The sequence below is a fragment of the Pseudoliparis swirei genome, chromosome 7 (assembly GCF_029220125.1).
Source record: "Pseudoliparis swirei isolate HS2019 ecotype Mariana Trench chromosome 7, NWPU_hadal_v1, whole genome shotgun sequence".
Classification (NCBI taxonomy): domain Eukaryota; kingdom Metazoa; phylum Chordata; class Actinopteri; order Perciformes; family Liparidae; genus Pseudoliparis; species Pseudoliparis swirei.
In genome coordinates this window covers 7,553,131-7,577,646 of record NC_079394.1, presented here as the reverse complement: position 1 = coordinate 7,577,646, position 24,516 = coordinate 7,553,131, and the positions used below count along the sequence as shown (strand labels likewise).

The window sequence follows — 24,516 nt, the reverse complement described above, 5'->3', positions numbered from 1 at the left end:
CAGTTAACACTAATCTGCCTGATCTCCACCTCAAAGTCCCTCACTTCTCCACATGCAAATAAACATATTCAGTCCTCTTTCAAACCAAAGCCACTATCAAACACTTGTTTGATCAGCAGAGGGCCTGCCAGGCAGTTCATTATGCATCTGAAAAAAGTGTCCTGCCCCCGCCTCACGGGGAGAGAACTCATTGTTGCCAGGTTTTTATGTAATTACTCTCACCTTCAGCAGTGGCTGGGAACAACTGCCTCCACAGCAGGCTGACGTGTGTGTCTGTGAGCTGGTTGCATGGCTTGTACTGTACTTTTACATTGCCCTAGATTATTTGCTATAGATCAGTTCAAAACAAGACGCCCACCCACACCTTCTTTAACCATAATCCTCAGAACTCGGGCGTTTATATGTCTGAATAATTTGAGGGATGAAAGGTTTTCATTGCATCCCCTGTAACACTTTGGTCTGTGAAAGTTGCAGCTCACTCTCCTTCTTCCCCCTCCGGGCGCTTCACTGCAGCCCACTGCTCCTTAATAACTAAGGATGGGTTAAATGCAGAGAAGAATTTCCCACGGCGATAAATAAAAGTGTAATTTTTTCTTTCTTTTCTTAAATAACCCTCTTACTATAAGTTACTCATTGAGCAGGAAAAAAAGTTGTTCATTTGTGATCCAGCACCAACTATCTTACCAAAGGAGGCATAACTCACCAAAAGGTGACAGATTTACATTGCAGCAGCTGTCCAAAAGAGAAACAAGTGCAGATAATCAGTATGGCTCTGGCGCATTAGTAGCATACATGTTGGAAGGAACCCACCTGCCCCGAGCACCAGCCAAATTCCTTTGTGTGTTATTTGTTATGTGTGTGTGCGTCATGTACGAGTCTATGACATCGAGAGGATAAGCACTGCTCTTTCAACGGACAGGTCTGAACTAGTTAACAGGTGCTGTTGAGCAGCTGAGGATGAGGACATGGGGCGTGTCCAAAGGCAGATCAAAGAGGAGCCGCCTCATCCGCCAATCATCTCAGCAACTTGATTTATGTCACTGTCAGAGAACTTTATGACTGTTTGCAAAAGCAGCAGACAATGTCAAGGTGCACTGTTTCTGAAACAAAAAAATTAATCTTGCATACAATAAGATGGCATAAAGAAGAAGGTGTAGTCTTTAGCATAGTTGTCTGGTTTTGACAGGTGAAGATGTTTTCTTGCCGCTTTCCCTCTGAACTGGAATCAGCCTTTGACGTGCACAGGACTCATTTCCATTTGATGCTTCTAATACTGCTCGGTTCCACAAAGACACTTTGCATCAGCTCAATTATAAAGTGTAAAAAGCTGAAAATCCTGGCTCGCTGGCAAAGCAGTCAGTTTGAATTAAATCAAGGAATTATCAAAGGTTTGATGTCGTTTTAACGCCGTTCACAAGCAGAAGCTCCTTTTTGTCAACAAATCGTAAACCAACGCAGACACTCCAGCAGTACAAAATGAGAGGCAGGAAGTGGATGAGTGTGGGGTGACAGCATTTGTCCTGGCAGAGTTTGGATACATGTGGGTCTGAGATTCATCCGCCTTAGTCACATGGTTGTGGCGGGATTCCCCGCTTTGTCAAATAAATCTTTGCGAGGAACAACATTTGACGAACAGCAGCGGCAGAGGAGAGATATCCCACTCTTCTAGAGATGCTCCTGGCTTGAGAACATGTTATAAGATCTATACTTTTAAAAGGCCTAAATACCAATAGATACAGATGAGCCCCCTCCCCGAAAAATAACTTTCTTGCCAGCAATACTTTGCCCTTGCTCTGAGCAGGATTTTTTTCCTTTGAAGAGAGGAGAAGAAGAGAAGTGAAGCCTGCTTGGCTGAAGAAGCCCTGGAGGGGGGTGGTAACTGTCATTTATATTTACAGCCTTCCTAGACACCTCGGGGGCTGTTATCCAGGTGGCCTCTGTTGAAGCTCTCAGAAGCACTCACACCTTTTTTGCAACTCAGAGTATCAATAGACACTGGCTGACTTTGATTCAGCCACATAGAGGTTGTGAGTCATGTGCTTTTGACTGTTAAAATGGGTTGGGTTGACGCTGGAACTTGAATGCCCTCCGGGATAAAGCATTACTACACTTCTGAAACTTTATTAAACCGGAGAGGACTTCCTACCAAAGGTTTTAAACTCTCAAAAAAAGATTTGAAAGTGAGGCAGATGAAGGTAGAAAAGGTCTTGTACACCAAAACTACATCTTTTTTTTAAACAAATATTAAAAGCATAACGTAATGCATATGTGGTTTTGTGTTCACTTACATGTAGCCAGTGTCTTAAAGTATCCATGTTCTCCTGTTGCTCTGACAGCAGTCAGGTCAGAAACAATTGCTGTTGCTTGGAGTCAAGACGAGACTTGTGTCTCTCAGAGCATAGAGCTTTACGATGTTGACAGAGTCAGGATCGTTTAACACCACAAACACCTCAGGATACCACACATTGTATTCAGTTTGCTCATGTTTTAGAAAGCCGCTTCACTCAATATGTAGCTACTTCAAATCCAGGCCAGATGTGTCTATAGAAATGTCACTATGCCGAACTGATAAGAAGAGAGGAGATGACAGATATTCTGTATTTTGGGTTTGCAGCGATCTTCTTTTCAAACTCCAACTCTTCAAATGATCTAATCCTGTCCTGCATGAGAGCTGGATTATTGTATAACCCCTTCATTGATACGCACCGACACATGCAACACAGCGCGAGAGAGAGAGAAAGAGAGCGAAAGAAAGAGATAGTGGACTAAAATGAAGTTGTATTTCTACTTCAGTTGAGGGAGAAAACTATACAAATGGTTATATAAGCATCGAGCATAAAGAATGTAAAGGATATAAAAATAATAATAATAATAATACAAAAATAAACCCTCATGTTAAGCACAGCGTGTTAATTGGACATTTTGGTTGTAAAAAAACCTGTGAAAATGTTATTTTGTCCTTTGGATGACACCACCACTTTCACTTTTCATCTGAAATAATTTTCGTTTATCCTGTAAATCTAATTCTGTATCACAATGTTTCACGGAGACTTTTTTCATCAAACAGGTATGGATTCTAATTGCAAAAGCCCCCTACAAAATCTGTAAATAAAGTGTGATTTTATATGAAGATTATTCTCACTAAATGTAAAACTCTTTGTAAATGTAGTGACTTTGTTGCCTGAACATAAAGATAAAAAGAAATGCCAAGAACAATCTCCTTTTTTTCATCTTTAAGTTGTCTTTGATGCTGCCACTGGGGGACAAACATTTATGTCCCATTGTTTCCTTATGGATATTTTAAAACAGGAATAGAAATGTCACTATTAATGTTTCCTGTGTGTGTTGACTCTAGCATCAACATGTTACATTCATTTTGTATATGTAAGCATGCATGTTTTGTCTTCATTTCAAGAGTTACACTAAGCTGATATTGATCACCAAACCAATCAGTCATAAAGTTTATTGACACAGTGACAAATCAAGTTGCTGAGATAATTGGCGGATCAGGCAGCTCCTCTTTGATCTGCCTTCGTGGAGACGCCCCATGTCCTCATCCTCATGAGAATGTAGACTTACTTCAGCAGAAGGAATAACGACACAGTTGCAACACACCATTTCGGCTTAACAAACATTTAAAACTAGAACGTTTTATTAATTTTTCTATAAAAGTTTTTTTTTAGAAATATATACAAATGTTCCCTTGTGCTATAAAACAGCAAAGAAAAAAAAAGAAAGGAAAACTCAACTGCGCGTACAAATAACTTTTCAATAACGAGTGCTTGATTAATTTATGCCATGGAATTTCCTCACAAATTAAGGGCAGCTTGGAAGGACTTGAGCTCTTTTCAACAGCTGCTCTCACTCCAGTTAAACATATATGGCACTGCCTTGGTTCCCAATAAAAAGTCTCAAAACAATATTCATCCCTCTGACCGTTTGCCTCCATTGTCTATAATCTGTCACTGACAGTACAAGTGTCTTTTTTTGCCAGGAAGGAAAACATTTATTGCACATTATCCAAGAGACCCCATGTATTCCACTCTTCTGCTAAGAGACAATGAGATAGTTTTTCTCGACCAAGTTCCTCAGTAGGATAAGTGAATCCAGGAGTTTTTCAAACAAAGGCAGCTTTTGTTGAATGAGATGGCTCAAGACACACACACACACACAAACACATTATCTTCAACGCAGTTTGCATAAATAAAACATGAACCTTATTTTTTTTGATGGCACTCTAATTACAAAGTCTCATTTAGGTAAGGGCGTTACAAGTATTTTTGGGGTTTACACAAAGAGAGCACGCTCATACACAGGTTGGAGGGGGCCGTGTAGGCTCATACTTCGTACTGTGCCCTTTGAGAGATGGGTGGGGTTTGATGTAAGGCCTGCTGCTGGTGAACACACTGGCAGCCTTCCTCCTCGTCCTCTTCTTTAGCTTCCTGCTAAACACGTTCTGCCACGACTGCAGTGTCTTTGAAGTCCAGATCCACATGCCGCTAGTGATGCCCACCACCAGCAACATGAAGATCTTCACCATGAAGATCTCAACAGTGGGGATGGAAGTCTTCATGGCGCACCCGTCTGACTCCGACCCGCTGCTGTCCACACACTTCTGCTCCCCGGCCACAACGCGCCAGTAGTCCATGTTGAGCCTCTCGTAGAAATAGCAGGCGATGACGCAGGTGGCCGGGACGGTGTAGAGCACGGAGAAGACCCCGATGCGAACCATCAACTTCTCCAGCTTGTCTGTGTTCTCTCCCTCCGTTTTCATGATCTTACGGATGTGGAAGAGGGCCACGAAGCCAGACAGCAGAAAGGAAGTGCCAATAATAAGGTAGCAGGAGAGAGGAATGAGCACAAAGCCTGTGAGAGCTTTGACATCCATGCTGCCCACGTAGCAGACGCCGGTCAGTTCATCTCCCGCTACTTTCCTCATCACCAGGATCATGATGGTCTTCACAGCCGGGATGGCCCACGCTGCCAGGTGGAAGTAGCTGCTGTTGGCCTCGATGGCCTCATGACCCCACTTCTTCCCTGCAGCCAGAAACCATGTGAGGGTCAAGATAACCCACCAGAGGGAGCTGGCCATGCCGAAATAATACAGGATGAGAAAGACAATGGTGCAGCCGGTGCTCTCCAGACCCTCCTGGATAATATACTGAACGCCATTGTCTCGGTCACAGGCTATTCTATCAGCTCCCACAAAAAGTCTGATGAGATAGCCCACAGAGTAAACACAGTAGGACATGGAGAGGAAGATGATCGGCCTCTCCGGATATTTGAATCTCTGCGGGTCGATGAGGAAAGTGAGCACGGTGAAGGCGCTGGAGACAAAGCACAGGATAGACCAGATGGCTATCCACACCAGAGAGAACTGCTTGTCTCCCTGACTCCAGTATACATCCACTTTGGGGTGGCATTTGGGGGCACAGGATTCACTCTTCTCTACAAAGTGGAACTTGCCAGGATTACTGCACGTCTGCTTGCTGTCCTTGAGGTGCAGGTCCTGCCCGCTCAGAGGCCGCTGTGGCCTGAAATCTGGAGGCTGGGTGTGAGAGACTTTGAGAGGCTCCTCTGAGCCGTTGTTTGGCGCCTCCATGCAAAGGTTGTTTGGGTCGTTTTTGGTCGGCAGCCGGGCGCAATCCAGAGAGTCCGGCCAGGGAAAGTTAAATTGTTCCAAGATGGGAGAGCATTTCAGCTTGACCTGCTCACACATAACTCTACATGCTGGGATGGGGTTTGAAACCTCCTCTGTGCACATGGGAGCATACAGGGAACACAGGAAAAATTTGAGATGAATGTGGCATCCAAACTGTATCAGCGTTGCAAACTCCTGCAGCTTTATAGCTGCCTCTTTTTGGTCATCGTGGCCCATGAGATTTGGCATGCGTGTCATGTTGTAGCCAATGTCTTTACACTGGGGGATGTTGATGTGTTGACACCTCCCCTCCCCTGACCAGTCCGGGTCTATGGAGCTAATGGCTGAACCCCCACCGGCCCAAAGGACCAGCAGCACATAGATGAGGCTCAGGTTAACAGTTGAACGCATTCTCCCTCTCTTTGATTTAAAGAACAACATTGGCCAACAATTCACCACAATAACACAACGCACAAGTTCATTTCATTAAAAAGTCAGGGATGGAACCCGGCTGGCGGTTTGTGTGTCAGATCAATGTGGGGGGAAAAAACTTACTGAACTACCTGCTGCAAGACCATCGTTTCCTCATGTTAGGTTTTAATAAAAACATAAATCCCGCATGGGTCCAACAATGTGTTCTCCGTGGAAGTCGCGTGCGTTCAGGTCCATGCTTTTAAGCGCTCAGTGTGTCGCGCTGGAGCGACTTGTTCCGTCCCTTGAACGCAGCATTTCGGTCCACTGTGAGTAAAAGTGAACGGCAGTGGGATCCAACGTGTTCCGTACTGGTTCCCAGATTACTCACTCATCCGTCCTCACGTATCGTGCCCACTTTTCCCGGAGTGTTTATCGGCGGAGCACTCCGATTTCACTCCTCGTGCAAGAACTTGGGAAAACAACAACACCAAATGTTCCTCTAGTCCTTTCCGCGGCGGGGATGGCTGCTCACGAGGCAACAGCAACAATGAATCAGTCAGCCGGATGCGAAGAATATCCTCATTGATGATAATGATAATAATAACAACCGTGTCCCAGCAATGCGGGCTGACGCTCCTCCCGTGCGGAGGCAGTTGCTGCGTAGGCTGGCAGCGCTCGTCTGAGCTGGTCGGAGCCTCGGTCCCAGTCTAACTTGCCAAAGGATCCGCCTTCAAAGACACCCACTTTGCATAAGAAAGATGACACTGACACGCGGATCCTTTTCAAATCGTGCGGAACAGCTCGTTCATTACAGCACTTTCAAAGGCTCGGAGCAAACTTCCATTCTCCATGTTTGTTTGTGCCCAGACGCAAACTTCTTGTCCAACAGGACGGAGACACATTTAATGAGCATCGCAAACATGTTGCGCAACATGGCTCACAGGGAGAGCGGTGGGAAGGCGCAACCAACACCAGAGCTTATTGCATTGTTATAACTGATGATTTAACTGTCAACACATATGTTACTGCAGTTTTATTTATTATAATGATCATTTTTGTATAATTCCCTTCCATTTAATTGCTTCATCTTGGTAAGTAGGTTTCAGAATGCAGCTCCAATAACAGCTAAAAACAACGACAAACAGAAGATATTCACAGGTTTGTATTGCTGCATTCTGCAGCCACACACGAGGTTATCAATTTGTGTTCTACTTTTTATGTTTTTGACCACTGTAATCTCAGTTTAAGGGTTCCACTTAGGCTGACTGGTCAGAAATAATACTAAGAGCCTAATACAATTGCATATTGTTCTTACTGCACACCATGACTCTCATGACTGTAGCTACAACGTAGAGTAGGCTACAATTCAAATATTCATTTAAAGTACAGTGTTTTAGTAAATATAGCTAAATACGTTCCATGGCTGTCGTTCATTTTCTGTGGACTGACATTAATCCCCCATAGCGATTAGGTTTAGAAAAAATAAAATTCGATGATCAGAGAGTTTTTAATATCATGCAAGCAAAATGAATGAAACATTTGTAATTATTACATGCATGAATTATGTTTTCAGGGTGAGATTCCCTTTTAAATAATGATATATTTCTGTTATATTTCATGTAATGTTATATTTACACAAACAAGACTGGGTTAGATGTTTTACAACATAATGTAGTTCATTTTAATATATATATATATATATATATATATATATATATATATATATATATATTCAGATACTGCCTTACCTCTCCCACAGGGACATCTGTATTCTCATCAGATGTGGACAATTTGAGTATTTTCCCAATTTTTAAGTCCATTTCTTAAGTTGAGTTACATTTGCAGCCATACATGAAGTGTCACAACAATCTACAGTGTCTTCTGCTTTTGAATACGCTCTGGGTGATATAAAAAATTCATTAGTATCTACATATTTATTTTTGAATCCTGCAGAGTTTAATTCTCAAATGAACAAACCATGGAGACCTCTTCATGTGGCCTCTATAAGCCCTCTATTATAAACACAGTGAATGTCAACAGACACATTAGAGTAAATAGCGGTTTTGTTCTTTACATTCTTGAATATCCTTTTAAATGTAGGTTGATGCCTTGGTGGGACTGTGCTGCAGTGTAGAGAATGTGTTGTGTGTGATTAAACATTATGAAACATTCTCATAAATCACATGAATACATTTCTAATCACACATTCATAAAGCACAGTGGCCCACTTTGTTCACATGCGGAGAAAAGGGCACTAATGCTGGCTGAATATTGTTGATTAATTTCCGCTTTAAACTTTTTTCTTTTGAGATCATTTGTTATGATTGCACATTGAATCAGTGGGGACGAATAACATATATTTGTTTGCATGTTCACAACATGGTTTTACTTCATGTGCTCCACTTTCCTCTCATACTGCACATGATGAGTACCAATGTGTTAGACTTAGAGATCCTGTCTCTCGCATGGATTGGTTCTAGCACCCAGTGACCCTGAATAGGAAAAGTGGTTTAGAAAATGAATAGATAGCTTTTATTGGCCTGTTAAAGCGAAACAATTCCTGTCGAGAGCCGGCCTACATAAGACACGGCAGCACCAAAGTCACAGTGGGTCATGAAATAAACTGAATACAACAAACGCATCCACACATCAGTAATACTTCATTAATAAACTGCATCTGTGAAGCGATGTTGCATTGCTGTTGCGGGGAATTTAGAACTCCATCTTGGATGTACACGGCATCAGCTTCCTCATTCAGGAGCCTGATGGTGGGAACTGCTTGAGAGAAGGTTATGAGGCCTTTTTTTTAATGTATGCGAGATCCTCCAGACCTCACTCAAATTACCTTGTAAGAAGTTTGTGGTGGTAAGATATATCCTCGTGCCTGCCATAATCTTCGTCAAGGGGGAAATACTGATCACAAGTAAACAGCAGTGCTTTTAGTCCATTTTTTACAAGAGTCACCGAAGTGCTTTTAGAAGTATTTCATAAATGTGTCCGGGCAAGATGAGAAACCTGGCACCAGCGTGCCTAAATGGTTTAAGCACAGCATATCTTAGTGGTGGCATTTCAGCTGTTAGCGCTCATGGAGCAGAAGGGGCATAACTATAGGGTATGAGTACACTTAGCAACACAATACCCTCCTCTTATGCAGCACATGTGCTTCTTGGATTCCAGTTATCCAGCTGTTACCGTTTGAAGGGGTTTGGTCCGAACTTGAGGGAAAAAATATCTCATGCTCATCACTTTATTTCAAAAAGACATATGCTAATGTGCTTTCAGTTTGTAATCAATGCCTTCAGCCACCACAGTCGTTTGATTTACTGCCGGATTCTAGTATTTTAAATACCATAAATTCATAATATGCAAGATATTTTCCTTTGTCAAAAAAGCCCAGATGTCGCAGCAGTTTGCATTGTATATATCGTGACCCCTCACAAAGGACAACAGCTGACTAGCCTGCTCTGTCCCTCTCTCACCACTTGGCCTTTATTATGAGCTGATGTGTAGAAGTAGAACAAAAAGAGATGACAGCTTAAATGTGAAACCGAATAGTGTTTTATCAATGTGATCCCAAAGCCAGATCTGCTCTCCATTTACTGATCATCCGGCTTTCGGGAAACTCTGTCAGGCATATTTTAAAGCAAATATCTGCCCTTATTATCGTTGCCTTTGTTGTAATGAAGCTGACAAGATAACATTGTCACACAGTCTAATAAGAAGACACAGTCTACTGGTTTGTTGTAATTCATTGCGTTTGTTCTGTGCTCGCCGCTGTCTTTCCTCTTGCCTCCCACTCTTTCGGGATTGTTTTGGTCATGATGATATCTCTTTGAAAATGAGAAGAAAAGAGGAGGAATCAGGCCTGTTCAGTCTTTAGCATCTGTAGCCTCAGCAGCTATTGTCTCTTTTATGATTTTTTCCCCCCGTACACCACCCCCAGTTTCATATACAGCCCCCTTCTATAGCTCATTCCAACTTACACTCCCCCCCCCCCCCCTCTCTTAGACACACAGCAACTTTATCTCATCATTGCAACCTAACAGTGCGGTGAAGAAAAGCAGCGTAGCTCCATCTCTGAGAAATCAGCGACTGTGAGATAATTCTATAACTAATAAAGTGAAGGAGAGAGGGGAGAGGGGAGGGGGGGGGGGGCTTTGATGGCTGAAGCTGAAAAGATTTTTATTTTTTTGTGTGTGTGGGATTTGCGATGTGTGATTCTATGGAGCGAGCTCGCTCCCCTGCTGCTAGGCTCTGGCTGGAAGCTGGCCCCCCTCTGGCTAATGTTATGGAGAATCGGAGGAATTTTATGGCTGTCTTTTCCCTCAGCCCCCCTTTTTTCTTTTGTTCCCCTTTGAAGAATGACTTTAGACATTTTATTTACATATTTAACCATGGATGAAAGAAATGAAGGGTGAGGAAGCAAAGCTCCTTCGGTTCTTGAGGGAATTTTGATCAGGAAAAAATGAGTTGAAGCTAATATATTTTTGTTTGCGTATAGCCGGAAATTAGATGGCCATCAAACACACAACTGTGATGGTGACATTTCTAAAATTGACACCATCAGCTCTTTGATGGGAAACATGATCTGCTTAAACCAACTCTATATCAGTGATAGTAATCATAGTATTTCCTCTTAATTGCTGTGGTTAGATGACTCGCATGCTGTTCCAACATGTGAGGTATGCTATGCGTGAGATGGGGGACGTTTTCGACATGTTTGGCATTGTTGTCAGCGTTGAAAGGGCATGTTGATTAAACGTACGGGTGGGGTAAGGCTATAATCTTCTCAACCAAGGCCCTCCTCTTCTCTTTCAGAGAGCACAATCAGAAGAAACAACACACTCAGTTGGAGGTGAGACTATTTGTCCACATGCCCTGCACATTGTTCAAGGATCCTGTTCGCCCTCCTGATTGCACGCATTCAGCGTTTAGCTCAGGATGATCCTATTTATCAACATAATCAGCTATTTTCTCTCTTATTGCCCCTCCACAATTTGTGAAGAGGTGCCTAAAAAAAACCCAAAAATTATGATCGTGAAACCATCTGAACTTGGACAGTAAAATTAATTCATTCAAAAAATACTTAAATATATAGAAGCAAAACTCTTTCCTATCCTAGTTTGAAAAATCTTTTTTTGCAACTGCAGGCAAAGATGATTCTGTTTAATATCATACATGGCAGTTTTCCGTCCCGAAATGCTGGAGCTTTAATAAGGGCGGCAGTTTTAGTAAAGGGTCAGACGTTTTGAGGAAACGCATATGAATCAAGCAATTAATTATTGAAGAGCTCTGTCAACATCAAAGCCTGCAGTATTCTTTACTCATCTGGTTTTAAATAGTTCAATAAAGTAACTTATTAATGAGGACTAATTTGTTTCACTCTACTTTTCACTCCATTTTGCTCCATTAAAATGCTTTGTTTCACTGCTGTTAATCTGGGTAGAGTCCTATCGGTTGAAGGTTAACCCGCTGACCTCAATCACTGTGTATTGTTGTTGATAAGAGGAAGTCACTGCGTCATTGTAACCTTTTAAGTGTTCATAAAGTAGATTAGTACAATTTTAAGCATGGTGGCGCTTTATATGACGAGAGAAGCTGTCAGCTAATCTGCAATAAACAGTTTTGTAATGAATTCTGTTTGTTATGACGCCCAATAACATCTGGGTTGAGGCTTCTTTGAAACAGCAATATTAGTTTAGTGGTGTGGTCTTACATCATACTCTTTCATGTGGTGGTCGTTTAATAGCAAAGAGAAGAGTGGAGGAAGAAGAAGTGGTGGTGGAGGAGGAGGAGGAGGGTTGTTGGAGTTCAGCAACTTGAGATGAAGCAATGAACCAAAAGAGTTACAATCAACTGCTTGTAAAACACATTTTTGTTGTAGAAAGTCACATCAGACACATTAGAGCCATTTTGCAAAGTCCTGCGCAGTTCTTTAAAACACGAGAGCGATTAGTAGACGTCACAGAACAAGGAGGAGGAGAAAAAGAGTCAAGAAATGAGAAAACATTTTTGCCTTCGTTGGGGAAGGACGCTGATAGCAATATTATTACCCGAGGTCCTCGTGGGGGCACTTGAGTGTGAATTGCTAATCAGGAAGGCCTTCTCTGGTCTAATCCCTCTTTGAGTGGCCGGCCCAGAATCACCACGTCTGGGGAGACTCCCCACTGCTTCGGGCTCTGGAGGCTCCATTCAATAGCACAACCCTCCTGTCCCATTCCCACAGTCCCCTCACACTGTGTATTGCAGCCCCACACACACAAACACTCACACACACACACACACACACACACATCCTCATCTGACCAAATTAGATTAGACCCTTCCCCTTCTCCCCAGCAAGGCGCTGGTCTTTTCTCTGCCCGGTCATTTATCCTCTCCTTTTGTCTCTGCTTTATAAAAGAGAAACAAATTCCCAAACAACTCCGCTCCGAAGAATGCGCTGGTTTGGAAAAGGATGAGGGAAGGGCAGACATCTTTAGCAGACCTGAGGTGATGCTATAATATCGCCATCCCTTTGGTGTGTCAGCTCTAATGATGTGGGGGGAGAAGAGTGGTGTGGCAGGGCAGTGAGAACAACGCCAGCTGTGCGTCATGTCAACCTGTTCCTCCTAAACAACACTGAGCCGCTTCTGACAGCAACACTAAGGATCTTTTTATTGTGGCCCCTCGCTAACATTGTCCAACGTTTGCTCTGCTTGGTCGTAAATCCTCCCTGACTAGAATAGATAAAGTGCAGTTGGCGAACTGTCTGCATGAGACGAGCACCAGTGTGTCCGAGTCCTGTAGTATTAGTTGTTTCGATACCTTGTATCTTTATTCCTTGTAAACCAGGAATGGACACTGACACATATAGGCAAAATAAAGGCCTCTTTTGAAAGTTTTTTTTGTAAGAAAGCCCGGGTGGAAGCTTATTCCTCCTGGTTCAATGTGCAGCCAAGCTATCCCAAAAGCAGAAAATTGAGATCAAAGCTAAATTAAAGCTGACTCGTTCAATGCAAGATAAAAATGTGTGAGCCTGCAGCAATATTTTCTCTATTGATTTCCTCCTTTACTTTGCACTCCGTGGGACTGTGCTGGCTGTGCTGCGCTCAGCGCCAGCATCGGAGACTCTGAGGCTGCTGCGGGGAGAAAGGAAATGAGTATCGATACAGACAGAAAAACACTGTCATAATGATCAGGGATAAACATATTTCACACGGCGCTCGAGATCTAAGTGATTGGGTAACTTTTCATTGCCGTCCAAATGTGTTTTCACTTTGCATTAAGAGACCGGGAATAATAATGAGAACATCTAATGGCAAGCATGAGCGTGGCATGAAGAGCGAGCAAAGGCACGGCATTGTCTTGTGCTGTTATTAGCCGTGATTGTGTGGATAGAAGCAGGCGTGTAGAGCCAAGTTTTGTGCACAGATCTTATTTTATTATTAAGGAATCACATGTGAAGCCTATCTCTCAGAAGTTTATTTCGATTTCCAAAAACCTTTGAAGAGTGTCTTTCACAGACATTTCTCTGGCCGATTTTTAAAATATTTTCCTATTTGCTTTTATGTTCAGCGCTACGACAAAGAATCAGGCACAGATGAAGTGTTCTCAGTGCTGCACAGCAGATAACTGCACATTGGGAAAAAAATGTCAGCTTTAATTAGAGAGAGCTAGCTCGAATGTGATGTTCCAATAATAACACAACAGCAAAGAAAATGTCTTTGTAATGTTGAGCTCAAATCGAGGTAATTACGTGGAATTTACAGGTTGTTGGCAAGGTGTGAATGCATGAGTGAAGAGGCAGGTGAGGGGTTCTGTGCTGCGTTTGAAGTCCTGGAAAGGATTGACAAGCCTCACAGTGAAACCGGAGAAGGTATGAAGACAAGCTGGAACATTCAGTGTCTGCAGACACCACAGACCAAGAGCGTTTCTCTTTTTCTGATGTAATTCTCCTCATGTTGGATCTTTACGTCAGTCTTCATCCACCGTAGAACGGTAAGCTGATGAGAAATCCAAAATGTCTGTCAATTGACACTGGAGGCTTCAACAAGTGACACAATATGAACTCTTCTTTGTTTTCTGCATCTCATGCAAGAGTGCATTCTCACATCTTTTATGCTTTCTTCCCCTTTCTGCTGTAAGGTGCAACACCTGGGCGAGAGGAAAGAAACATGAATCAAGCTGTTTCAGATATTGTTTCATAGCTGTAAGCAGTCTTACCTCATCTATGAAGCTTCCTCCGCAGACAGAGGGATCACTGTATCTGGAGGCATTCCTTGGGCTCAAATATCAAAACAACCCAAAACAACCTGTCATTCTCTCTGCTAGATCATATACTTTGCTACATGATCAAGCTTGTGGTCCATTTTTTTAGGGAAAAATTACCCCGCAATGGTAGACCCTCAGGTTTAAAAGGTCCAATGTGTAAGATGTGACCATAATTATAATTTCAAATGCTCAAAAAGAGAACTAACATTATCACCCATATGTAAAGAGCTTACAGTGTTGACTTTCTGTAAAAACATCTATGTATTGTGTTGCAGACATATCTACTGAAATAAGTATGCTAAGCATCTTGGTCCATCCTGTCTTGGACTATACGACCTGCTCCTCGAGAGGCGATAGTGAGTCACCGTAGCATTTTGTCTGTTCTCAGTCCAACATGAGAGGACAATGAAGTAGAGCTGCCTCAAGAGCTTGTCAATAATACTGTACATTAATGTTCTGTTTAGATAGTTTATTTATTGGATAACACTGTGCCAATGTGGCAGAAATTATCCGTATTTTCTTTTTGTTCCCGCCGTCACCAGAAGACCAACTTGCCGGGCCGAGGTCCTTCTGTAAGACGGGTCTTCATTTTGTGGTTACCTGTAGCAACTCTCATTCAGCAGTGCAAAGACCAACCGCCGCTCTACATCTTACCTACAGCAGCATAAAGTGGGATCAGACGCCTGGCGCTGAGGTTTGGTCGAGCTTCATTTGTGTTGCTACAACTCTTTTACGTACAGCACCTTTAAGTGTGATATAATGTGGGGTGATTTACATTAAAAAACGCTTTTCAAAAGCTGAGCTGTAATCTTGAAATAAAGGATTGTTGTTATGAAGTGAACTTTTTATCAAAGGGTGGTATGAAGTAAATTGCCTTAGAAACAAAATAAATGGTCTAGCAATAAAAATATCTTGTTTTCACATATTTCCGCTCCTTAGACTTAGACTTAGACTTTCTTTATTGTCATTGTTACAGAGAACACGTTCAAAGAACAAGGAAATTGAGTAGCAGTCCCCTAGGTGCACTTCAATGTAAAAAAATAGGAGTACAAATAAAAAATAAGAATAAAAAACAAAATATGTACAGAATTATAACATAAGTGAGTAAGAGGCATGTCAATATTGTATACATGGTATACGAAGAATAGAAAAAAGACAACCTTATTTAAAGTGACTCGGCATTTAAAATGTGTGCGAACAGTAGTAGTAAAATTCCAAGTGTACATTTGGGCATAAGGGCACATTTTTCCTGAGTGGGCATATGTTGTAATTGTTTGTCGACAGATGTTGGTAACCCAGTTATGGAAAGTGCCGGTGAGCTTTTACTTTTTTTCTTCCCTTACTCTCTGAGCATATTCAGTGCCTGTTTGACTTCTACACGTCTGGTGTTTAAGAGCTCTTCCAGACATTGATATCAAATCTAATATCAAGTGCTTTCTATTTCTCATCGGTGCCTCGTGAGTGATCGATCGGGGAACCTCCGACAAATCCAACACATAAGGAGAAGCCACGACGACAGTCAGTCTAAACCCGTCTCGTTTGACATGCATGCTTCATACATCCTGTTTTGATACACTTTAGTTGTATAGCCAAAGTATGATGGTCGATATCTTCGGGGAAGGTTTTTTTTAATCATTATTACACAGCACATGAAACAATACGCATGCATCTCCATCTATCACACACACATGCAAACACACTCATTCATGTTTCTGCTTCACAGATGAGATCACTGCCGCTTCTTGTCACGGGAAGGGATGTTGATGTGGAGGCTTTACTGGAAAGATTTGAAAGCAGTTTTATTGGTGGAGTCTCCGATAAGAAGTCTGCGATTTAAGCACAATGAATGTTCAAAGTGGCTGTTGTTTCAATGTACGAGACACTGGAGCAGATTGGGTGTGACAGACTCAGGCCAGGTTTGAGCTCTTAAGCTCGTTAGTGGAAGCATTCATGGACGAAAGCTTAGAGCAATTCTTTGTCTGCTTTTTAAAGTCATTATTTTTTTAAACAAAGTTTCACAAAACTAACTATCATGGTAACCCAGTCAAAATTAGTTGATGTGTTCTTGACTTGAAGTAAGTTACATTTTTGCCTCAAGTTATTTGCACAAATCTGACAGGAATATTTGCTATAATGTCTTAGTTTAAAAAAAACATGTACTCTGGCTTCTATAGAGTACAGACTTACAGCAAAAAATACACAGAAAATACCTGATTTTAGTCATGCTAAGCTAGCCTGCTCTTATGCTGCGTTCACACCAATGCAAAGTCAATTCACAGACGCGAATGGTTGTGAAGGACGCGAAAAATGTGCCTGACGCTAAGTTGCGAAAGCCAATCAGCGTTGAGATGCTCCGCCCGTCATCACTGACGTCACACCATCGGGGAATCTAACTGACTGCTACAGCTCTACAGCTGTAAGCGGCAGTTATCCAGACGTCGTCGGTGAAAGTCCTCGAGCTGTGTGAGCGTACGGGTGATGTTATGAACCCAAACACGAGGGCGTTAGATGTTCGGGGGTTAGTGGCATGTCCACAACAAGTATAAAGCAGAAATAGTGGTTATTTCTTCCATGGTGGATGGAAGAAATTAAAACTGTTTCCACGTGGTAACTCACACGAGTAAAGCATTGCGAATATTCTCCATTCTTTTGATGTGAACGCAGCATTAGCTGCAGCCATAAATTCAAAACACAGACATAAAAGTGGTATCCTCCCATCAAATCTCCTCAACAACATATGCTTATTTCCAAAAATGTCAAACAATAATTTATTGATTATTACTAATGCAACTAATACACGCATTAGCTAGCTGGCAATCTTTCCATCAGCTAACGGTGTGTGTGTGTGTGTGTCAAGTGTGCCTGCAAAGGGGTCGCTATGCTTCATGCAACTCTTCATACACACTCATTTGTTGGAAACCTACTGAACCAATATAATTTGACTCGAGGACACTTTGACATGTGGACAGTACAAACTGGGGACCGCCAACCTTGTGGTTCAAGGACAACCTGCTCGACCACTCACATATAGAAGTTGTCCTCTAAATGCTGCTCATGTTGCAACACAATGGACATTATTTCACAAATTGGAATGTGTTTGTCTCGGTTTGTGCGTGTTGTAACTTCTGTCATCTGTAACAGCAGATAGAAGTTACAACATGTACCCCATCCAACTTTTAAATCCTTACTGATATCATCCAGCTGGTGTTACTACATTGAGGATGAGATCAGCGTGCACCTCACAAGGACAGCAACCTCTTTCATCTCAGCATTATTCTGTTTCAGCCTCACCATAGATGTTGACAAGATCTGTGCTTTCATTCACCCTTGAAGATGACCAAAAGGAAGGGTAAACAAAACGTATGTGTCATCTTGAGTGTCGAGTGCTGTTGAAAGCCCTGGATGAGCAGAGTGTTAGCTGTCTAAAGACGGTGACAGCGGACGGCTCACTGACCGTGTTTACATGCATTCGAATAACTGGCTTAGTCGGACTGAAATCGAATGATCCGTTTCATGTAAACACCTTTGTTCGACTATGTGCGGTCCGACTACGATCCGATTAACACCCCTGGATATCTCGATCCGATCCGGTTGATAATTCGACTATCGCGGCATGTAACGGTGAATTGGATTAGGAACTGGACTTTGCGTCTTTGCGCATGCTTGAGATCCCGCCGCCCTCCTCCCTTCCTCCCATGTCGTGACCCGGAAGTCGAAAGAGTCGAAAGAGACGATAATGTCACTATTAACATCATGCAAGAATAGAAGAGGGATGTAGCTTCGCCTTGCTCTCTGCTCGCCATCTTTCTCGAAATGTTGATGTTGTTGTTGTTGGTTGTTGTTGGTGGTGGTGAAGAGGTCAAGCGGAAATGGCTGTATCACCACGAGTTGTAATGAAAACAGCGCCACCTATCGTATCGGATATGACATGCTTTCAAAGGCCAATGATTCGAATTACTCACTGCCATGTATATTGGGATAACAGCAGATCCCCCAAAAGATAGCAGAGTCCGACTAAAGCAAGATTCGAATTATACCATCATGTAAACGCACTGACAGTAGTTCAACACGAGTGAAAAAGGACACCGGCTGGAGGGGCCTCCTGTCCCCTGGAAGCTGACACAACCTTGTTGGTGCCCCCTACCTCCTCCAACACCCAACACCTCTCCCTTGTGAAACCCTTGTCCCCTATCTTTAAAGAACAAGGCATGCCCCACCATGACCCTCTCTGTCTGGACAAACAACGGCAGCCTCTCTACATTGCAGTGTCTGGTTCTCCCTGCTTCTCACCTCCTGGTTTTGACAGAGAGACTGGTGTTTCAGGTTCAAGATGTTTCTCTTAGCTTCTTTTGGTGAAGGCCTGTAATCCAGCCGTCACAGCCCTTGTTATCTGACCACGGCCAGGCTGTTAACCTGTGCCACTGTGACAATGTCAAAGCAGACAGACCCGAGAACATTGGGAGGAAGTCCTCAGTTCAGCAAAGACTCCTTCTGTTTGCTCGCTCTCTAATAATTGTTTGCTCCGCTGTCTGGAGGTGTTTGTTTACGTCTGTTGGCACTTGGCTCAGTGTTGACATCTGATATGTGTCAGCGGTATCTGTCATTCCTGAGCGCAACATAGTGCATTGTGAGATGTTAATGTTAGATATCGTGGTTTTAGCTCAGAGGTTCGGAGATAACATTTCCTGTTGGCATCCTTGAATGCATTTCATTGTCTCATTTTACTTTGCGTACATGTTCATACAGAGTATTGAGTGCTGAAGTTGGGTAGGCCTGTGATTGTTGTATTTCCAGTTTTCTACATTTTCTTCTGCAGTGGTTTAATGGCGCCAAAATGGAGAATTAGCATCATGAACTGTTTTTCTTAGTGAAGCCAAGTCCTAATATTCTCACCCTCATGGACTGCATTCATTTTTCTGAAATTTTAATCGAAAATGTATGCTATATTTGGAAGGAAACCTGTAAGGTTTCCAACTGTTGAGTTGCTATCTCTGCTGTACAAAACTGTTATTACCGACATGATTGAACTGCGCTCCCTCTACTCGGACTCATGGACTTGCCTCTATCATCAAGTTGGTCACGTTTTAAGTGGCAGACAAAAAGACAGAGTTTCCAAGTGGTATTATTGTTGGTATTGCTGTAGCAAAGACAACCAGATTGCTTTCCATTGTCCTTGGAGTCTACTACTAGCGACACATTTAGCGACCTATTCAGACCATCGAGGGAACAGCAATGAAGATATTAAAATATATTATTTTGTTATTCACTCCCAATGCTGCTTAGAGTAACCATAGTGATCAACACCTCTGCCAATAATGTGCCATTTCCCGAGGATTAGTAACTGCAAGAACTTATATTGATGCTCTTCGGTATGGGAAAAGCTCCTGTTAGATACCGAGGATAATAAAAGTGCTCTGCTCTTCCTGTTTTGGTTGGTTAATGGTTAAAAGCACATCCTCAGCGCTGTAAATCAAGTCTTCATTGTCTCTGTAGATTCTCAGCAGACAGAATTGCAAAGTGACAACGAGGCTAATAGTGAACTCATCGGAATGTTGATGGTGCCATTATTCTATAGCCATTATATTGTGCTACGGTATAACTGGTATAGCCGTCTGTAGTTATGAATACGTGTGGCCTCTGCAGAGTAATATGGGCTTCAACCAGCTTTTTTTTCCTTGCCAAACATTTCATCTCTCCTGATTGGCATCCAATAAGTCAAACATTAAAACAATTAGACACATTCTCATTGAAAACTAAGGGACATCCTTCAATTGATGGGGCGAACAATTAATTCCATCCTGTTTGTTTGAAGTGATTATACTGGGTTTGTTCCCATCTGCCTCGTGGGAGGAAGTGCCGTCCCTGGTGCAGATGCTGTTTGTCAGAAGTGAGAACGGTGAAGCAGCGAGCCAGCTTGCAACAGAGGAGATTCAAGCAAACTGAAATAGAACAATGGCTCTTCCACGTCTGTATCCTATGCCGAGTTTGTGGCACTTTTCCAGACACATCAAAGACCAGCCATGCTTCTATAGCTATACACTGTACGCATTTTTGTGATATTTTGGTTCCGTTTGTTTTGAAGTGTGTTAGAGGAGAGACAAGCCTCTGCAGAGCATCAAATGCTTCGCTCCCTTTAAAGGATTTGTGATGCAGATATAATAATTTGGTTCCAGACTGCGTTTTAATGTTTATACGTACGGAATATTTATGATTGGCTGCAGCACCTCAGACTTCTGTCTTGTCGGCCTTGGACTGTTTGAGCAGCAGCTGCAGTTAATTACTTAAGTTCTTATCCATTCGCAGTTTGCACCTACAGCTGTTTTCGTTATATTACAAATTAGAATTCATGACTGCTCGCCTCTCTGTGAGGACCTCCCTGGCCAAATGTGGTTCAAAGCGACTTCTCCTCCACTTATTGTCCAATGACAGGATTGTGTGTTGTCATTGTGATACTGTTTTCACTATCACATTTTGATCTTGGTTTATGGTCCCAGATGTTGGCAGAGGGGTGCAATATGATGGAAAATACATCTCAGCGCTGCGTCTGATGTTCTCTGTGGTGTAGTGCTGCTAAAACAGCAAACACAGACTTCCTACCACAACACAGAGCGGCCATCGGTCTTTACAGGAAAGAAACGTGGCCTGTTGCAACCTGTTGTGTTGAGCAAGGGAATAGGTTTTTTTGACAATTGACACAGTATATTTGTATAAAAACAACAATATGTCACTATGATTAGGCTACACTTACAGTAATACTGATAATACCTGTCTTTCTACATTTGGTTTAACCCTTGTGTTGCCTTCGGGTCAATTTGACCCGATTCAATGTTTCACCCTCCTGTCGCCTTCGGGTCAATATGACCTGATTCAATGTTTAACCCTCCTGTTACCTTTATATTTACTAACATATTTTACCCTTGAGGTCAATATGACCCCAGCTATTAAAATCTCCAGAAAATTATTAGAATTAATATTGTTTTCCAAGTTTAAGTGTGAGGTACTTTATGTTTGTTTGTTGACTCCCGAAAGAACACCGACATTAAACATTGAATCGGGTCAAATTGACCCGAAGGCGACAGGAGGGTTAAATATTGAATCGGGTCAAAATGACCCGAAGGCAACACAAGGGTTAAGAAGTTTTGGTTTTTTCCTCCTAAATGGTGGGAGCCCGGCACCCCTTTCCTCCCTGTAAGTGACTTCCACCTCGACTCCTCCTATTGCTGTCTGATCTGTGTGAGGAGGCCACCCTGGTCTTTTTCTACTTCTGTAAAGGTTAGGAGATGTGAATGAATCAGTTCTGTGTGTGTCCAGGGAAGAGGCAGCACAAAAGCCTGTTGTGGGGGGTGAGATGGCCCCAGTAGAGCTTCTTCCACCAACCAGCAGTGATAAAAAGGAGGAGAGGGAGCCAGAGGCGGCAAGGGGAGTAGAGCTCCTCTGTAATTACAACATGGTCTTAAAAAGCAAATACCAAGCCCTAGCAACCTCAGCCGGGAGACAGAGAAAAAAAGTGGGGGGTAGTGAAGAAAAAAAAATAGGCAAGGGGAGTTAAGAAGCGCCACAGAGAGCGACCCTGCAATGACCTCGGCTCTCCAACAATCGTCCCCTGCCAGCTGGAGCCAGGGTTAGGGGCGAGAGCGAGGGGCCGGGCAGGATCCCCTCCGATTTATGACTGACTATAATGCCCCTGAAAGAAACCCAATCACCCAGGATTCCTGCGCAGCATGACTCTGGCTGGAGAGAATAGATAGCCCAGGAGAGTGTGGGACTGGGGCTCCGGCGGCAGAGCCAACGGCTCAAACGCAGGCGCTGACACAGAGGGCCACTTTACCAAGGGGAGGGCCAGTGGGCACTGGCTCTATTATCTGCAGCTCTCTGCATTGAGTATGATATCATTACACTGTGCCGGCTCTAACCTCAGCTGCGTTTAACGACTGCCCAAACTCATCCTCTGAACTCTCTTTGTCCAACATATTTCACAACCTGGATTTACATGCACCCGGCTAATTGCTGTATCTATCTAATTAGTAGAAGTGTAATGGTTATTACATTTCAACCTGCTATCAATGTAGAGTGGGAAAGAGAGAAGCAGTCTGAGAGTAGGGCACGAAAAGAAAGGGAGAAGGCAGCTGTCTTTTAAAGCTGGGTAAGCCGCGCTTGGAGCTACCCCGCTGATCTATTAGCATATCTGAATGATCCTGTTCCTGCACCGGCACCGCCACGCTGCAAGGTGGCACATCTGACGAACGCGCCCTTTGAATGTGCTTGCAAGCTGGGGAAACTCTTATTTTTCAGCCCGTTTGAAAATCCGGAGACAAGTTGATGTTTGAGAAGCCAACAAAAATAAAAGAGGAAGAGAAAAGGGGGAAGAAAAAAAGTTTGCGGTTTTGGGGAGGACAGAGTTTTACAAGCTTTTTGAAGCTGGATACTCAATAATTCACTTGATGCTACAAGCAGTGAGGCATGTGTATACACACTCATGCATGACAACAGTTTTCTTTGCCTTGTCAAAAGAAAGTGTGACACAACCCCGGGCTCAGGCTACAGAAATGTGGTATTTTCTTGAAAAAATGTTTTTTTCAGGAATCCTCAAAAGCCAACCCATGTTCGAATATGGATTTAAATAATTCTGCCCACAAAATTAAGAGAATTTTGAAAGTGAACATGTATTCAAGTCTATCTTTTGATAATATCTATAATAATGACACACTTTAAATATATCCACACATAGAGTTTCAACCGATTCTGAAGTGGCTTCCTGTTGAAAGTACAATGATAGTGCACTGCCTCTTGCTGCAACATAATTAGTGACATCTACACACGATTATTAACAAAGTAAAAAACAAACAGGTTTGACTGGATGCATTCCTTTGATGAGACACACCAATTATTTGTTGCACAAGTAATGGAAGTGATTCTAAATTTTTTAAAGTACAATATATTTGTGTGTTCTGATCCTGATCTTATTTTGTAAATGTGACAGAGCTTATTTTTTCTCCTTCTTTCCTTTCCTTTCCTTTTTTTTTGATCAGCCTTGAAGTTGGTCTCCCCTCGGCCACAAAGCGGGCTCCTATTGACTGGTTCCAGGGACCGTATTGATGGTTCCATAATTTGGGCACAGGAACACAAAAAGACTGACCCCCGCTGGGCTCAGCACGACAACCCAGTCAGCAGGGAGGCTTGCATTTATTAGCCTGGGAGAGGAGCTCCTGCAGAATTAAAGCACATTCACCCACCCATTGATCTCTGTCATGAAAACAATACACTCCTCCCTCACTGGCAGCGAGCTATAGGCACTGCGCGCTCTGAGGTAATTCGGCGGCCATAGACAACAGAATGACTCACACCCTCCGGCTCCAAGTAAACTATTTTAAAAGTGAGAGGAATAGGATAAAAACAACTCAGCCATATTAGATTATCAATCCACCTGTCCAATTGTATTACGCTATGAATTGGGATGAATAGGGGGGATATGAATGCAGCTGTTGTGTTTGTATATGTGTCCAGGGAGCAGAACGTCTTTGTTTGTTTTTAGGCTGTGTTGTGACATGTTGAATGCTACTTTATGTGTCTCTGGAGGATTCTGAGCCCAGGTTTCTTCTATTTTTGTGAAAAGCTGTCTGCGGATTGGAGCATGGATCAGCTTTGCACAGCTTACTGAACTTGCCTTTAACTTTTGGCTCTGGCATCATGGTCATATGAGAGGTGTAGCGCATGGTTGCATAGCTTCCATCTCTCCAAGGCATCTTATCTGCTGGTCAGTGGACAAGGGTAATACATGGGATACAGGCGAGGAAGAATAAGGGCAGTATGTCCAACACTGTGAGCCCCCACCATCTTAGTTTCTGTTAATCCACTGATAATGGCCTTCATCAACGCAAAAATACCAGAGAGGCAGTCACAAGGCAGGAGCATGCCTTCCAGTATCACCTATCTGATAAGGTGCACATGTGCGTGAAACATAGGTTCTTAAAATGGCTTTAGAGTTGATCAGCACCACCTCCCAAGTGTGATTCCTGAAAATTGAGTTATCAGTTGTTGTTTCGGTCTGCAGTCTTTTCCTCTGAGCAAACAATAAAACAATCTTGAGGAAACTACGAGGGGAGGGCGTCACCAAAACTGCTCCTCTCACCCTTGGAGATGTATTTGTGTGTGTGTGTGTGTGTGTGTGTGTGTGTGTGTGTTTGTTTGTGTACACGGCCATGACTGTT

General features: G+C 42.9%; 1 protein-coding gene across 1 annotated transcript; it reads right to left on the bottom strand.

The window, feature by feature from the left end:
- Window positions 1-3,448: 3,448 nt before the first annotated feature.
- On the bottom strand, window positions 3,449-6,728 carry fzd10 (frizzled class receptor 10). The gene has a single exon (XM_056418714.1). The coding sequence runs from the start codon at window positions 6,080-6,082 to the stop codon at window positions 4,307-4,309; it is 1,776 nt and encodes a 591-aa protein (XP_056274689.1). The 5' UTR covers window positions 6,083-6,728; the 3' UTR covers window positions 3,449-4,306.
- Between the last annotated feature and the right edge of the window lie 17,788 nt (window positions 6,729-24,516).

Excerpts from the sequence above, each read along its gene's own strand:
- fzd10 (XM_056418714.1), bottom strand. The coding sequence starts at position 6,082 with ATGTTGTTCTTTAAATCAAAGAGAGGGAGAATGCGTTCAACTGTTAAC.